Source organism: Polypterus senegalus, chromosome 11 (assembly GCF_016835505.1).
Source record: "Polypterus senegalus isolate Bchr_013 chromosome 11, ASM1683550v1, whole genome shotgun sequence".
NCBI lineage: Eukaryota > Metazoa > Chordata > Cladistia > Polypteriformes > Polypteridae > Polypterus > Polypterus senegalus.
This window is the reverse complement of record NC_053164.1, coordinates 77,431,656-77,448,703: the sequence shown is the minus strand read 5'-3', so window position 1 is coordinate 77,448,703 and position 17,048 is coordinate 77,431,656. Positions and strand designations below refer to the sequence as shown.

The window sequence follows — 17,048 nt, the reverse complement described above, 5'->3', positions numbered from 1 at the left end:
CATTGCGGCTTAGCCCACCCCATATCCCTGCTGAATCTGCCACAACAGTTCCCAGCAGTCAGCAGTTTTCGAAAGAGAAGAGGAACTCTCCTGATCTGAAGAAGCCTCCACCTGTACAGTCCCCACCAATACTAGGCAGGGAGCGAGCAGGGATTGGTTTGGAGCGTACTGGAGGTGGTGCATTGAAGGAACAGGGCACTAACAAAGGCCTTGTTGGGTCAGCTGGACATAAACACACACATACTATTGATATTAAGCTATCCCTAGTTGGACTTGAGGGAAGCAGTGCAGGAGGAAGAGGAGGTGCTGGAGGTGGAGGAGGAGGAGGAGGTGGCGGCGGTGGTGGTGGTGTTGGTGGTGGTGGTGGAGGAGGAGTGAGTGTTGCAGGTAGCAGTGTTTCACAAGGAAAGTCCCACACCCAAAGAAAGGTCTCATTGCATTTAGACCTTAACCAAGTTGAAAATCAAGCGTCTAGTAGGGAGTACAAACCACCGAGACAAACTGGAACTGTTACTGTGAGTGGGGGAAGCCAGAAGTCAAAAAATACTCCCAATTCTTCTTACCCTCACTACTCCAGAGTACTGAAAGACGTTTCTTCGAGTAAGGAGAATTCAAAACCTTCCCGTTCCTTGTTGGACCATAGTGTTCCACAGCAGCAGTTGCAACAGCAGCATCGTTCTTCCCGTTCCAGAGATCGTCACTTTACTGCTCCACGTGGATTTTCTAGTCCTGAGACCTCTTGCATTGCAGATCTTATGCACCCCTTGAAGTGCGGGTGTCGTGGCTGCTGGCGATTGATGCGTTGTGGAGAAGATGGAGGAGGAGCCAGTCCCACTTCGTCCCTTTCCTGCCGTCCTGGCCGAGGCAGTGGCATTGGAAGTGGTTTCAAATCCCTTGGAAGCTGCCTCTCAGCCTCCACCTCATCCTCCACTTCTAATTCTAATTCTTCTACATGTAAAGCCAGTCTTCTGCACCCTCTCAGCTGTGTACCATGTTCTGGAAGTGTTCTGAGCAGTCCAATTGCACTCAAGAAGAAGCTTGGAGGATGCTTACCATGTGCTCCTATTTCCACTTCCTCTTCTTCCTTTAGAGCTTTGCAAAGTTGTGTTGGTGGGTGCAACCCTTCCATCAAGTCTGTCAGTTCTTCCTGCAGCTTTTGTAGTAGTGATCCTATAGTAACCTATGATCCCCGGGGTTCCAAGGGTAGCAGTGCAAGTAGGGGGGCTCTGAGTAGCAGTATAACTGATGATGATGATTACAGCGTACGTACTATCTGGCCTGAGGAGCTGGCCCGGAAGATGTCAAGGTCTAAAATTCAACAACAGCAACAGCTTCAGCAGACAAGAACAACAAACCCTGTCATTCTGGACTGTAGAAATCTAATGGAGTACACAAGAAACCATTTGCAAGGAACAGCCATGCACTTCACAGACTCTGCTGGGCGGCGTAGGCTGCAGCAGAGTAAACTGGCTGTCCTTGACTTTATCACCTCATCAACGGTTTCAAATCGAGAAGGCAGAGACTCACTTAAAAGACTTTGGCCAAAAGACCAAATTAACTATAGCAATGGAGAGCCATCTTCTCCTCCTAGTACCTCTCCAGTTTCCTCCACGGGTACTCTTCCTGTCCCAACACCAAAAGATGTTCCCAGCAAGCCCCAGCTGTCTTCCCAGTCTTTGCACCTCGTACTGAACTCTCTTAACAAAGAGCAGGATGACAGCCAAGCTAAAGGTAATGACATCTTTGCTGTCTCTACTCTTTCTGTGTTTCTTTGACATGTCATAATAAAGCAGTGAAGGACAAAGTTAACTTAATTAAGGATATATGCATTATAATTAAATAACAGAAAATGTTATTTGCTATTAGTAAAAGGCTTGTTGTTAGAAAATGTTGTTAGTAAAATAAAACAGGCTAATAATGTATGTGCAGTACGCATAGAACGCATGGTTTCTTGTATGCTGGTCCTTTCTCTTGAGCATTGAAATGGGTGCACAAGCTCTCCAGGGTTTATTACAGATCTCACCAGCGCCATGTCTGCATTTTATAGTGTATATTTCTAAACCTCACAAGGCACTCTACGAAACACATTACGTAACAAGACAGTATATCAGAAAGATGACAAATATTGAAATTGTAGAAGGCATCTAAAGATTACTTAGCATCCATTTAGAAAAGATACAGGCAAGTGAATGCACATTGAGAGATGTGGAATTCTTCAGGTGCAGTATCAACATTATATTCAATAGATCCTAATAGACAGAGGTAGGGAAGAAAGAAAGGTTCTGAGTGTTAACTGATAAATAATTGACAGAAGCGAAGATTGATAAGATGCACGAAAGCATACAAGAGTTTTTATTTGCTTGGAAACATTTGTAACGCTTGATGAATTTTGTACATAAAACTTAGTCTGCCATCAGGAGTTAGCAAATTTGGAGCTGATTGGTTATCAGGGTAGAAAATAGAGGGAAAAAGGAAGAGGCTTATATACAGATTTAAACTAATTTCTGTCAGGCATTAGTCAGTCCTTATATGACATGGCACTTTTCACATAGTACACCATCACATAGTACTCTATGCCGTAATGTACTTTTAACAATGATAAAATGAATCATTGGATAAGTAAATGTGTAAAACTTTCATCACTTTATTTTTTTAGTGAGAATACTTAGCCTTAATGTGGACCCCAAAGAGGATGAGTTTAAGCTGCTGCTTAACCATCTTTGCCAATGGATATGGAAGCTGAAAGGGATGCTCCTGGGCTTCTTTGAGCTAAAATGGACATGACTCTCATATTTGAGAGCTGTCATTTGTAACCTCTTGGCTTCTTTCTTTGGAAAACAGGAGTGAATTCATTTCTACAGTTATGGTTTAGGCTCCATTTTCCCACAAGCTCCTAACAAAATTTTGTATTAGGAAGTTGATGGCTGTGTTTGTCTACTCAGTGTGTTACACTGCGGGAAATACCCAAAGTCACTCACTTACACAATGCTGTGATGGGTGCTTTACAGCATACCTGTAAGTCTCATTGTGAGTGACATTTTACATGTTGGTTGCACATGCAAGTACATGTGATAATACTACTGCTACTACTATAAACAGGTATTGAGTTCTACATCACCCTTATTCTGCACAAATCTGACCTTTCTTCCTTGCAATAGAAAGAAACAAAATGGTAGTGGTAAAGAAACCACATTGTAATGACTAGGGTCATTTTCAAAATTGGGACATAGAAGATCCATCCATCCATCCATCCTCTTCCGCTTATCAGGTCGCAGGGGCAGCAGCTTTAGCAGAGAGGCCCAGACTTCCCTCTCCCCGGCCACTTCTAGCTCTTCCGGGACATGGTCCCTCCAGCATGTTCTGTGTCTTCCCCGTTGTTGGACGAGCCCGGAACACCTCACCAGGGAGGTGTCCAGGAAGCATCCTGATCAGATGCCTGAACCACCTCATCTGACTCCTCTCGATGCGGAGTAACAGTGGCTCTACTGTAGAGTGAGGTTTAAAAACGGGCTGTTCTTTTACAATTGAATGTCAGCTTTTGCCTTTGAATAAGAATTTCTTCATATAGATTTGAATTATATTCAAATAGTGATGTTCGTTCTGACAGCCCTAGTACAAACAGTCACTGGGGCCTGATGGCCAAATACATTTTCTTGCATGTTGCTTTGATGGGTGCTCATTAGGAATGAGAGATTTGTCAATCACAGCAGCCATGGTTTAGGGTGGATGTCTTAGTTGTACGTGACAAAAAAATAAAGTGTCGTTTGCTTCCTTTTGTTTAAGTCACAAAAGCACCTGAACCTTACTGACTTTCAGATTAATTTCAATCGATGACTTTTTTATTATCCATACAGTATGGTCAGTGTATTAAGCATACTTGAAGCCTTATTGTAAGTACTGATCATGCCGAGTAGGAAAATTATAAAAAAAAGAAGACCAGTTCAAATGAAAGTCTTATGCTGTATGTCATTAGTTGTAAAATGTTATGGGTTCTCAGGGTGAGAGCTGAAGAAGGTAGAGGTATTCTTGCCGTAACTGTTCACATAGAATGAGTCAGACAGCAATCGAATGTAACCTGCTTTTAGGCTGTCGCAGTGCAGAGTCATACTGGCAGGTCCATGTGACTTTGTGCACATAAGAGGCAGGTGTCCTGTCATCGGCTAAGGTAAATTTATGTTAGCAGTGTGGAAATGTCACACTGAGCAAAGATTACACAGGTGGCTTGTTTAACAGTGGTGTTATGTTGTATTATCAGCAGCATTGTACAAATTAGAAGTGCCCTTGTGCTTGGTGGCAGCTGTACCACTCCATACCTTTTACAGGCTTTCCATTGGTGAAAATGGAATAAACATTTAAAAACTGTGCCAAAATGAGTATATTAAATTGATTCATAAGGTGCTTTAATACTACTGTGTACAGTACGAAAGGCAAATAGGTAAAAAAAGTAAGGCTAAGTTGATTATAGTCACCAAACATATTTCAACAAGGATTGATAAGATTGGCAGGAAACACAAACCAAGATGATAAGACATTGAGGTCTGTGGCAGGAAAACTTTATATCATACATTAAATAATGTGAGGTATTTTGTAATCTTCTGGATGATTCATTGTTATTAGGTAATAATGAAGCATATAATGGTTGACATTTTATTTGAATGGCAAAAACATACATCCATCCATCCATTATCCAACCTGCTATATCCTAACACAGGGTCATGGGGGGTCTGCTGAAGCCAATCCGAACCAGCACAGGGCACAAGGCAGGAAACAAATCCTGGGCAGGGTGCCAGCCCACCGCAGATGGCAAAAACAAATGCATCAAATGCTAAAGTAACTTGGTGTCCTATGTATGTAGAGCTTCAGTCCATCTGTACAGGTTGCTATCTCCTCAAAAATCCTATTTTTTAAGACACTTTACATTCACTCTCTCATCCACTGACCACAGAATTATCTCCATTTTGTCATCCTGAATGACCAACTCCAGTGTTAGCTGGCCTTCTCATGGGAGTCCTTTTTTATCTACACAACGTGGTAGCATCTTGAAGAATTCATTCAGCCAAATAAAAGGACTAACTCCCTCTGGTGGCTACATACAGAACTTATAAAAGTACTGTATTCACTTGGACATTTTTACATTTTATTTTTATACAGTGTTAAATCGCAATGGATTTAATGTGGCTTTTCAGGCACTTGTAAATAGAAAAAGTTTCTGATGTCAAAGTGACACATATCTCTGCAAAGTGATCTAAATTAATTACAGATGTTAAACACCTAATAATTGATCACAAAAGTATTCACTCCCTTCAGGTCAGTAGTTGAAATACCCTTGACAGCGCTGACTCTGTGTGCACAGGTTTCTGCATCAGATGCATACAACTGGACAGTGCCATTTTTGATCTTTTTACTTTAAAGTGAAAAGCCACAGATTATCAGATGGATTGAGATATGGACTCTGGGTTGGCCACTCCAGGACATTAACATTGTTGTTTTTAAGCCATTTCTCTGTAGTGTTGGCTTTATGGTTGGGGTTGTTGTCTTGCTGTAAAAACACTCTTCTCCAAGGGTTCAGATTTCTTGCAAACTGCATCAGGATTTTCCTCCAGGATCTCCCTGTATTTTACTGCATTCATTTTTCCTGCAACTTAAAAACAAGTTTTCCAGAGCCTGCTGCGGAGAAGAGTCCCCACAGCATTATGCTGCTATTATGCTTCACAGTGGTAATGATGTATCTTTGACAATGTGTAGTGTTCAAACACGGTGTTTAGTCTGATGGCCAAAAATCTCAATGTAGGTCTCATCAGACCATTTAACTTTCTAACAGCTGGCTTCAGAGTCTCCCATGTGCCTTCTGGCAAACTGCAGCCGAGATATCATGTGTGATTTTTCTTTGTTTTCTCTTTGCCACTCACTCATAAAGCTGTGACTGTTGAAGCAACAATTGTTGTCTGCACAGTCTCGACACCATCTTAGTCACTGTAGCTTGTAACTCCTTCAGAAGTATCATTGGCCTTTTAGTGGTCTCCCTCACTGGTTGTCTTCTTTTACAACCACTCAGTTTTTGTCAGTGGCCTGCTCTAGGCAGATTTAAAGCTGTTTTGTACTTTTTCCACTCATCCACTAACTTGTGATATCCAATCACCTTTTCACTGAGTTGCTTAAAGTGTTCTTTGGCCTTGTGTAGGTTAGGCCATGATAATGACTTACCACTTATATGAGCATTTCTACTATAAGCAATTGAAACCCCATTAAACTAATTATGTGTAATCTAAAACCAATTGGCTACCCCAGTAATGATTTAAGTGTGACATATTAAAGGAGGTAAATACTTATGTGGTTAATTATTTTGTGTTTCAAATTTCGAATTAACTTAGACCAGTTTGCAGAGATCATTTTTCACTTTGATGTTGAGTCTATTTCTGTTGATCAATGTCTATATATATATATATATATATATATATATATATATATATATATATATATATATATATATATATATATATATAGTCGCATGCGGCTGGGGGGGTGTGCTTGTGCCTCCTCCAGACCACAAGGGGGTGACCGCCCTTGGTGTGTTGAGCCACGGATAGAGGGCTTGGAAACCCAACCCTGTAGGGGCCCGTGGCCACCGCCAGGCTGCGCCCCGGTGCCTGAAGAACCCTGGACCTCAGCACTTACGCCACACCAGGAAGTGCTGGGGGGAAGAAGACTGGGGACACCTGGAGGGCTTCCGGGTGCACAGCTGGCACTTCCGCCACACGGGGGTGTGTCCGCGGGGGATTGCCGGGAAAGCAGCTGGAGCCCATCCGGGTTGTTATTTAAGGGGCCGCCTCCCTTCCATCAGCAGCAAGAGTCGGGTGGAAGAGGATGGAGCTCGAGAGAAGAGTGGAGGCGGCCAGAAAGGAAGGCACGGAAGACTGTGAGGCCTGGACTTTGGGGGATCGGTGCTGGAGGCACTGAAATATTTGTAAATAGTGTATATAATAAATGAGTGTGTTGGGTGCAAAGCCGTTGTCCGCCTGTCTGTGTCCAGGTCCAGTTCCACAATATATATATATCTGAGAGAGAGAGAGATCCACTGTGATTTAAAGTTGTATAACAATAGAATGTGTTTTGTTCCAACCAGTTTAACTACTACTGGGTAAAGTTTACCTTTAATTGCTCCTTGTTTAGCTGACCTTTGCAAAGAAGAGAAGGAGTTTCTCTTAGTTTGCATAGAGAAAGTTGCAGTAGTGTATGATGCAAATATACTGTAAGAAATATTATTTGTATTAGCTGTGCTACCCATCTGAAATTTAAGGATGGAAATACTTTTTATAGGCACTGTAGATGATTTTACAGGTTTGATCATGATTCTGTGTTTGAAAAGTCTGCGTCCTATCTGGCCAGCTCTTATTTTGTGTATGTTGAGCTAGTAGAAATTTAGACCCTATTTATCAGAGCGATCTCACTCTGAGGATGTGGAATTGACGTATTTCTTTGGCTGCTTCAGCTTTCCACTCGTAAGCATGATTCTAAACTGGCCTGGCGAGCATAAGCGCAGGTATTTGCACATGTGTGTCATATGATAGACCATCTGTCCAGTGTTGGCACCTGTATTGTGCCCAGTGCTGCTAAAATATCCACTGGCCAGTCCCAATCCAGGACTGGAACATAGTTGAAGGGATGCTATGCCACCTCTGCCTCCATCGATTCAATTTTTTTTTCTCTCAGAGCACCCCGTGGCTAAGCAGTAGTCCAGCTACCGAACACAATGAGGCATGATTTTAACATGGGAGATCATTCCAAACAAAGCACTTTTGTTGTAGATATTTCTCTGTTTTGTCTCATACCTAACGCTGGCTGATTTTTCACTTTATGACAGTGTCAGATTAGCATGTTGTAGAGAACTCCAAAAGCAATCTGGCTGTATAATGAAGGTCTCACTGTGCATCCAGCTAACACTGGACCCTGAACCAAATTGTCAAAGAACAAGACCAAGACCTATCATTGGAGACTGGAAAATAAAATACCCATCCATCCCTTACCAAATCTACTTAGTCCATTTTAGGGCTGCAGAGAACACAGCCTATCCTTCCAGTATTCAGAAAAGAGTAATCAATGTGGAAATCAAAAACTACACTTGAAAATTGTTTCTTTGTTTCACAAATTTAGATAAAAATATCTTGTATTGTGTCCCACATTATCAGAATAACAGACCCTTCACAATTAATTACCAGTTGCCCAGCACAGCTTCCTCCAGTGTACTGGTCCCTAAATGTATTCCTACCCAATACAATTCTCATGCACACATATAGAAAAAGAAAGCTGACTGTGAAAAGCAAAAAATAATCAAGGGTAGCAACAGTCGAAGAGAGTCCCAGCTTGGGATGAAAGCAGAGAGTGACGTGTGGAAGAGGAAGGCAAGTCCCCACCTGTAGTGATGAGGGGCAGCACAGTGACAGGAGCACATTGCGATGTGATGAGTCAGAGCTCTGCAATATGTACTTTACAGTTCAAAACTCCACGTCTTAGGTCCACCTTTCTCCCAAAGCTCGTCCAAGTGGAGCTGAGTTACGCCTGTTCTGAAAAGTACTCTTTCTATGATTTGGATTTAACGTGATTTAGGATCACATGTCATTGCAAAGTCCTTTCTGAGTGCTGTTGGTAATTTTTTTTTTTGCCATCCATTCACTGGCAAATTAAAGAGGCAAGTGGACTGTCAAAGGCAATACAAAAATAAAACAAAAACTGCATTCCTTGTATCTTAATTTGCATCTTCATTAAGATAAAGTGGGCAATATAGTGGTGCAGTGGTTGCACGTCCGGAAACCTGGGTTCAAGTCTGCTTGCTGCCTTGTCACTGTGATCCATGTCCATTAGTTGGATTAAGCCAGTTTGAAAATGGATGACGAAAAAGAGTGTTGAGCGGCTTTAGGATAAAATAGGCGAGATTTAAATATGGTGGCATGCAGTTCTAAAGGTGGAAGGAGGCTTTGCCTGCACAAATGTAATTCGTCCTAAATCTACTCTGGAAGGTTTAATGGTGGGATAACATAGCTCCATGTTCCTCCTTGTTTAGGTGGAGTGGTGGCTCTGAGGCTAGGGATCTGCACTGGCAATCGAAAGGTTGCCGGTTCAAATCCCGTAAATGCCAAAAGGGACTCTGCTCTGTTGGGCCCTTGAGCAAGGCCCTTAACCTGCAATTGCTGAGTGCTTTGAGTAGTGAGAAAAGCAGTATATAAATGCAAAGAATTATTAGATGTGTGCTGGTGTCCTGCACATTCGTGGGGGGCCTGCAATTGAATTAGCAGGAGTATTACAAACTCTGAAAAGCACTATGAGATATAAAGGCTTTGGTGCCAAAGATGTTGTACAGGGAACGCAGAATGAAGAACATTTGGTCAACCTGGACACACTTTGTGTTTTCATCTCCTTTTTTTTTCATTATGTGCTATTCTGTAAAGCAAATCACAATTGCAACTTTCCTTTTCAATGGCAGAGATTCAGCCCTGGGCCTCAGGTGACGTCTCCACCAAGGGGGTAAGTCACACTCGTCACCGTTCTCATCGTTTTTACAGTGTGTGAGGAACATTATGCTCAGCTTTGACTATTACAAGGTATACATTAAGTGCTTTAGGTTAACCGCTTGGGAACAGAGTGTTTTGTTTCTGTGGGCCAGCATATGGTAAAGCTATGGGGAGACGCAGATCAGCCGGACTGGATATTAGTGGCTTGGGATGCGTAAAGGTTGGAACGTCCTGATCGAGCCCATCTTATTAATTTACAGTGTACTCTTGCCTTGCCAACAGACCAAATCCCCTAGTGTGTGCTCAGCCGAGTGTGCAAAGCTATGTCCCAGGGTGAGCAGCACAGCAGACGTTTGACATGTAGCCCAGCTCAGCAAGTTGTCATAGTGAGCATGCCCTTCAGGTGCAGCCGTGCAAGACAAGAGCTGAAATGAGGAAAAAAAAAAACGGCGCGATGGGGGTTGTGTCAGCAAGTCTGTGTAGTCAACCCAGTTCTCTTCTTAATTAATAATTATTACTTTGTGAATAATAGCAGCAAATAAAACAATTGTATTTAAAAACAGCATTGCATTAAAAGTCATTGTTTTTTTCATGGTGCTTGCTTGCTCGGATGTGCTTAAGCCAGTTGGTAACTGGACAGAACAGCTCTGGGTGTTAAAAATGATGATGATGATGATGATGATGACGACAATGCTGGTGGCTGAGACAAGGTCAGTGAAGAGGCATTCTTGGGAGCTGGCTCATTATCATAAAGTTGAACAAGTCCGAGAATCTGCATGTGCTGCTGTCTGATTAGGCTTGGGGCGAGAGATTATGGCGCTTGAGAAAAGATCTATTCTCATTCTTCTGCAAGCTCTATAAATAAGCGACATGGAGCTGCACTTGTCATTTTGTGTAATGTTATCTGTGCGTTCTCCCCAGGGTCCTGCGGGGACAGATGCACTCTGATGATGTAATGGTCCGCTCTTCCTATCGTTTTTTTTGGCCTGGCTGTGTGGCCCAGTGCTGTTTAAAACCCATGAAAGAAAAAAGGAGGCGGGGTGTTGATGAATGGGGGTGTACGGCACAATGTGCTTTCATTTGCTTTTGTCTTCAGCTACTGCTGTCTTCAATAAAGAAATGAATTTCAGTTTATTCTTATTGAAGCAGTTAATACATTAGAGCTCTGCACACTGTGCATACATTTCAAGTATATTTTGAAGAAAAGAAACATAAACAGAAAACAGAGGAGTATAATATTCTATATACAAAAGTTAACCTACATAGACTTCAGACAATTCCCAGGCCTGGGTCTACCAATTCAAGCTTGTAGAAGAGGAGTTGGAGCCTTTTCTGGAGCACTTTAGACAAAGAAGGAAACAGTCCTGGAAAAGGGATCAGTCCATCTCAGTGTTCACTCACTCACACACAAACACACACACCCTCCTGTGCGCACATGTGGTACATATGAGGTGCTTTTAAGTCCAGATAAGTGTCTTAGGTCAACCACACCCTTGAAAGGAACAACAATTTGATAGGTGAAATGTTAAAAGGTCCATTATATATGATGATGCATCCTCCCAAAGACAAAGAACCACATTAGACATGGAAAAGAAAAAGAATAGGATAGAGATTGTAATTAGAAAATAAAAACAATTGCTACAATTAAGAAGCATTAAACAGTACAACAGTTACAGGACACAACCTCAGCAGCAGCACTAATGGGAGTATTCCAAGCTAAAACAGAGAGTCTTGATTTAAATGCCGAGTCAGATCCAGTTTCTCTAGTATCAGTAGGTAGGTCTTTCCAGAGTTAGGATGTAAGATTTTGCCTTTTTCACCAATTTTAATTTGCATAAATTACTACTTTATCATTAGTAATTTGTAAAAGTTGTAATTGCATTTACCTGTGAACTTGTTACATCACTCTGAGAGCACTAAACAAATATGAATTGAATATTTATCCTCAGACTATTAAGGAGGCCTGCATCTTGAGATTGCAGCATATTCTCTTAAATATTAAGCATAAGTTCTGAAACCTATAGGGTAGCAATGTAACGCTTTGTATATTGAAAGGAGGATTTTAAAATTGACTTCCAACTTGATTAGCAGCTCGATATGTGATTTAAGAACAGGAGCTATACCGTCATGCTTCTTAGTTCCAATTCAAATCCTTTCTGTTATGTTTTGATTTAGCTGTAATTGATTGTCTGACCATAAAGCATTACAATAGTCAATTCCACTTGAGACAAATCATTGCAGTTTAATAAACTGCCAACTTTTTGTAATAAAACAAAAATAGATTCACATTGATGCATTAAGAAGACACTTTTATACAAAGTGAGTTATAATTAATGTAGAGGAAAAAAGCAAAATATTACAAGTGAACAATGACAAAAAAAAACAGTCAAATAGCTATTGACAGGCTTAGTGCCATAGCAGTTACATACAGCTCGAACCCCCAAGTTTTCAGTCTGTGTCTGGTTATCAAGCTAAGGCATGTGGCAGCATTATGATGAAAGAGTCCACGACTCCAGCATGAAAGGAGTTTCAGTAGTCCAGTCACGAGACTGTAATCAGTAGTCGGATAACTCTTGGGAGAGGGGACTGTGTTTCTAATGTTATACAGGAGTACTCTACACCCGTGGGTCCCTCCAATGCTGTTCTTAATGATCACACGTTTTTTTATCACTGATTATACGTAGAGGACACTAAGGCATAAAAAGTGCAGGAGGACCATTGCAGACTCCCTGTTTATTGCTGTCTGGCAAAGACATAAAAAAGAGAGGGGGGTGGCACTCATTAGTCCAGTAACACCAGTGTGCCATATTCTAGATTTGCTCTACATTTGCTGAATTTTCTGGCCTGTGTACCCCGGACTGCAGAAGAAGTGGAATTTGTCGCTGGGTCAGAGGTTGGTTTTGGAAACATTCTTCAAACAGTAACAAAAACAACACTTAGTTATATAGTATATTTTTATACAAGAAATGTAACTCCAAGTGCTTCACATGTTGCTTTCTGATTGCAGATAACCTAGAAATAAACACGACCTGCAGTGTAACTTTTCAAATCTCACCGATGTTCCCTTCATATTTGTTCCTGTAAGACTCTGGCCAGCCTCCCACATGTGACAACAGTGCAGGAGTTCCTGACTGTGGTTATTGAGTATGTTAGATATTTTCAGAGTTATTTATGATATGCATTTTTATACTAGTATTTCAGAATGAGTGTCCCTAAGGCCCTTCTGAGCATCTTCATAGAAATGTTTAAAAATGGATGCACATCAGCAGAGAGAAATCTAGGCTGTGTATGCCCTGCAGTTTATCAGAGTTTTGGTCAGAAATGATGCAAGAGTTTTTTTTTTTATTTTTAACCTGCAATCATTAAAGTGGAGAATTGCTGTAGTTTAAACTTGTAACATTATGCGTCAAGTCCGGATAGATTGTCTGTTTCGTACTAGCACTGGCTGAATCTTAAATCTTTTAAGCTTTTGGACAGTTTGAATGATTGCAAAGGCACGTTGGTCAGCATCTATGAACAAAGCACCTGTATGTTTCTGCAATTAATCTCTGTTTTTTTTATTAATCATATCCTTTTTGTTGCGCCTTTCTGGTTAAAAAATATTTAATTTATTGATTTTAAAAAATGGTTCAGGCCAGTAAGCTTAGCTAGTTAACATTCTTGTCCATATATTTTGAAGTAACCATTAATAGTTTCTTTGTATAGCTTGTCTCAAAGTGGCTTGTTTATTATGCCAATGAAGAAAGAGAGAGGGGGAAAAAATCCATTCCAGACTTGCAGTGCCCTCTGGTGGACAAATCACAAAGCTGCTCTGTCTCAGCACCTCAGCGCATGTTATCGTCTGTATAATTTTGGGACTGTAACATTATTACATCTCACCATATTTTATAGTTTATCAACAAAGCCCTTTGCATTCCCTGAAGGTACTGACTAGGCTGACTTTGTAAACTGTAGTAGGCACTGATTTAAAAATGTTCCAGTAGTATTAAAATTTTGTTTGTTTTGTTTTTTAAGCCTCACTGCATTGTCTTTCTTGCTCATACTCGGTGCAGCCCCTGTTTGATTTTTTTTCCTGGCATGCAGTAAGCCCAGGTATCCCTGAGATCCTCAATTAGATTATCCATGAATAGAAAATGGATAAAAAGAATATAGATTTTGGAGAACTCTTTACATATATCAATTTTAAAGCAGTATTATTTTATTTGAACCCACTTAATTGTTAGGATATGTATTATTTGTTCTGTTGGCTGAAGCAGTGGGTTTTAATCTTCTAGTATTACCTTTGAGTGAGGCAGTGGATTTGAAACCTCTAATACTGCCATTGCAGTCCTCACTTCTAGCTCCTGTGTAACTTCTAATAATGACTCTATAAACCTTAACCTGCCTGTACGTAAACTGTAAAGAAGACATGAAAACCATTGTTGTGCGTTTGTATACTCGTAAAGCACTGGTGTTTGCTATAAAAAGCATAATATTTATAAAATAAAGGTTGCTTCATAGTGCATTGCCCTCTGGTTTTAGTTGTCTAAAATACATTTATTTTTAGTAGAGGTACAAATTCTTACCGTCGGCTCTATTTTAGTAATTAATTAATCAAGTCCAAGATGACTATTAACATAGTTTTACACATTTGGTTCTATTCTGTTTGCTTTCAAAATGCGTTTAACTATTTATATAAGTCTGTGCAAAATGAGGGTAGTAAAAACTCTTTCAAAGAGTCTATGCAGGCTGTATACCTTTGCCAGCAGTCGAGGACATCCTGTCTTCATGCACCAAGGTGGCTGCGATGTGCAGAAGGTTCGGTGTGTGCTATGTTCTTGTTGACCTCATTTTGCTGGCTCTTCAGACAGGATGCTCAGCTGCTTGAAGAGTGCTGTTCACCCTCACTTTGTACTTGCTATGTCATTGTCCAGCTCAATTATTGTTCTGGTACATGATGTATGCTTAACAGTGACAGTATGTTGTTGTACCATGGATTGTGTTTGTGACATTTTTGTGTCAGGTATCTAGTAAGAAGTAACTTTTTAATTTACACTGAAATACTCTATTGTTGGCGCCCCGCCTGGGGTTTGTTCCTGCCTTGCGCCCTGTCCTGGCTGGGATTGGCTCCAGCAAACCCCCGTGACCCTGTGTTTGGATGTAGCGGGTTGGACAATGACAGACTGACTGACTACTCTACTGTTTCTACTGTACTTAGAATGAATGTATGTTTTTCAGAGTAACAGCAATTGCTTTATATAGAACATGTTCGTAGTGAAGACAGTTCCAGTATGCTTTACCATTATAGATACAAAGAACGGGATTGGGAACTGAACTAACAGCTGTGGATGCCATATGAGCTGGGAAGCGATGGTTCCTCACCAGGATGGGATGCACAGAGAAGGCAGCTAGGCTTCCTGACCAGGAAAGAGAGAGAAACCAGACCTGGAGGAATTGGCCAGAACAGAGGGTCAGACAGTCTCTTGAAGAATGAAGATGTTGCTGAGGGCCTTTTCCTCCCCCAGCATGCTAGATAGCAGCAGATAGCGGTCCCCAGGGGGAAACTAGCAGGGCATTCTGGTGTCACTGAGTGTCGCAAGACGGCGGTGCAGGGATACAATCTCCCTGATATAATAGACTTCCATGTGACCCGGAAGTGCTTTCGTCAGGCAATCGCCCTGACACGGGACATACTCCCGGGTCCGTAATAAAAGGGACCACAGTCCCTTGGCCAGGCAAATCGGAGCTGGGAGGTAGAGAGGTAAAACGTGACTGGAGGAGGGTAGTGCGGTGGTAAGAAAAATATTGAGAGGAGAATTGTTAAGCAGAGAGAGAAATTTGAGCTTTTTGTGACTTTAAAATATTGTGGTGTAATAAACACCGGTATTTGAACCCGGGACTGAGTTGTTTGTTCGTGTTGGGGGTTTGGGGCTTGCTAATGCCCCTGATTCCCTCACACAACCATTGGGTTTAAAATCCAGCATCTTAGCCAACAGAATTCCTATTAAAGGTCTGATCATCTTAGAAGTGAAAATGTCATTTGGGTGTTGTTAGATCTAAGAAATATGTGAAAAAAATAAATGTAACAGAATAAATAATCCAATTGATTTTTGCATTTTCTGATACCCTCACATAGATAGGCTTTGCTCTGCTGACAACTTTTTTTAGTCATAATTGTGAGCCCACAGACTGATTCATTCTCACCCTGCTTAGCCTTAAGATCATAAATTTACAACAGTTTGACAGTAAATATGAGAGAGTATGTTATCTCTGATGTGCTTGTAAATGAACAAATCGGTTAATTTTTATTAATTGATTTTACTGTTGATGGGAATGGTGACACTTAGATATTGATTGATTGACAACTTATTTATTTTGTGGTAGTGCGATGTGAAATATGTATGCCATATAATATTCCATGACATTCTCTAACCTTCTTCATCCAGTTTAAGGACACAGCGGGGCCAAAGCCTATAGCGGCAGCATTGGGTTTAAGGTAGGAGCGAACACTGGACACTGGTCAGTCAGCCATGTGCTATATAAATAAGATTAATGATGCAATCAATTCACGATTGAATAATTAGAAGTTCGATAAGGGATATAGAATTGAATTTAAAGACCAAGGTGGCAGCTTCTCTCATCGCAGTCCCCTTATATGACTGTTCGTGAGTATCGACTGTTATGTAACCATAAGGTTTAGTGTGCATTTAGAGCTCCTGGAAGTTCTATTTTAAGTGCAACGTACAGTTAAGCAGCAAACTGTTGTGTGAAACAGATACAATTGTAGAAATATGAACACAAATTAATTTCCATCCATCCATCCATCTCCTGAATCTGCTAAATTTAATTGAGGACTGCAGCAAGACGGAGAAGACAAATGAGTATAATAACAAGAATTACAAATCAAAAGAGCTAAAGCCTATCCAGATGGAAAGCAGTAACCAGCGGGGTTGGGGATGTGATGTGCCAGTCCAATGAATTCCACTTATTAGTCTGGATTGATTTCTATTGGATGGCTCCTTTTATTGAACTGGAGGCCAGGGAAATACTGACCTGTTCATTTCACACTGTTAAAAAAAGAAACTTACTGTACTTACAATGTGTAGCGTACGTCTGTTTTATGGTCTTCACATGAATGGGAACAACTGACCTAAGCTGTTACAGTGAATAAGAATACTTTACTAGCATGTTGCTCCTGAGATTTGAATATTCTGTCTAATGTAAATAGATGAAAGCATTACATACTGTATGTATCTATTATTTTGAATGAACAGAGAAGTAAAGTTCCCTATCTGGTGGCCTAACAGCTATCCTAAAGATAGGCTAAACCTGTAGTAAAACCTATTATGGACAGCTTTTGCTTTTTTCTCCTGAATTTCCCTTTCAAGGAGTAATTGTTTCTTTTGTGAGCCAATACCCATGGCCTCTTTCGAAACAGCGACCGTTTAACCTTGCGTTTGAAGCCGTATTGTCTGGGCTGAAGCTCTGCCATCTGCTTGGTTGCCATGGAGATGTAACTGAAGGTGACATCACCCAGTGAGGGTTCCCCAGCCTGTTGCTTTG

At 41.0% G+C, this 17,048-nt stretch overlaps 1 protein-coding gene across 1 annotated transcript in view; it reads left to right on the top strand.

Moving 5' to 3' along the window:
• Window positions 1-356: 356 nt before the first annotated feature.
• si:dkey-175m17.7 (dual specificity protein phosphatase 10) overlaps window positions 357-17,048 on the top strand; it is a 42,437-nt gene continuing 25,745 nt past the window's right edge. Inside the window, exon 1 of the mRNA XM_039769080.1 lies at window positions 357-1,731. Within this exon, the coding sequence (XP_039625014.1) occupies window positions 756-1,731 (976 nt within the window). The 5' untranslated portion in view covers window positions 357-755. The remainder of the gene's footprint in view (window positions 1,732-17,048) is intronic.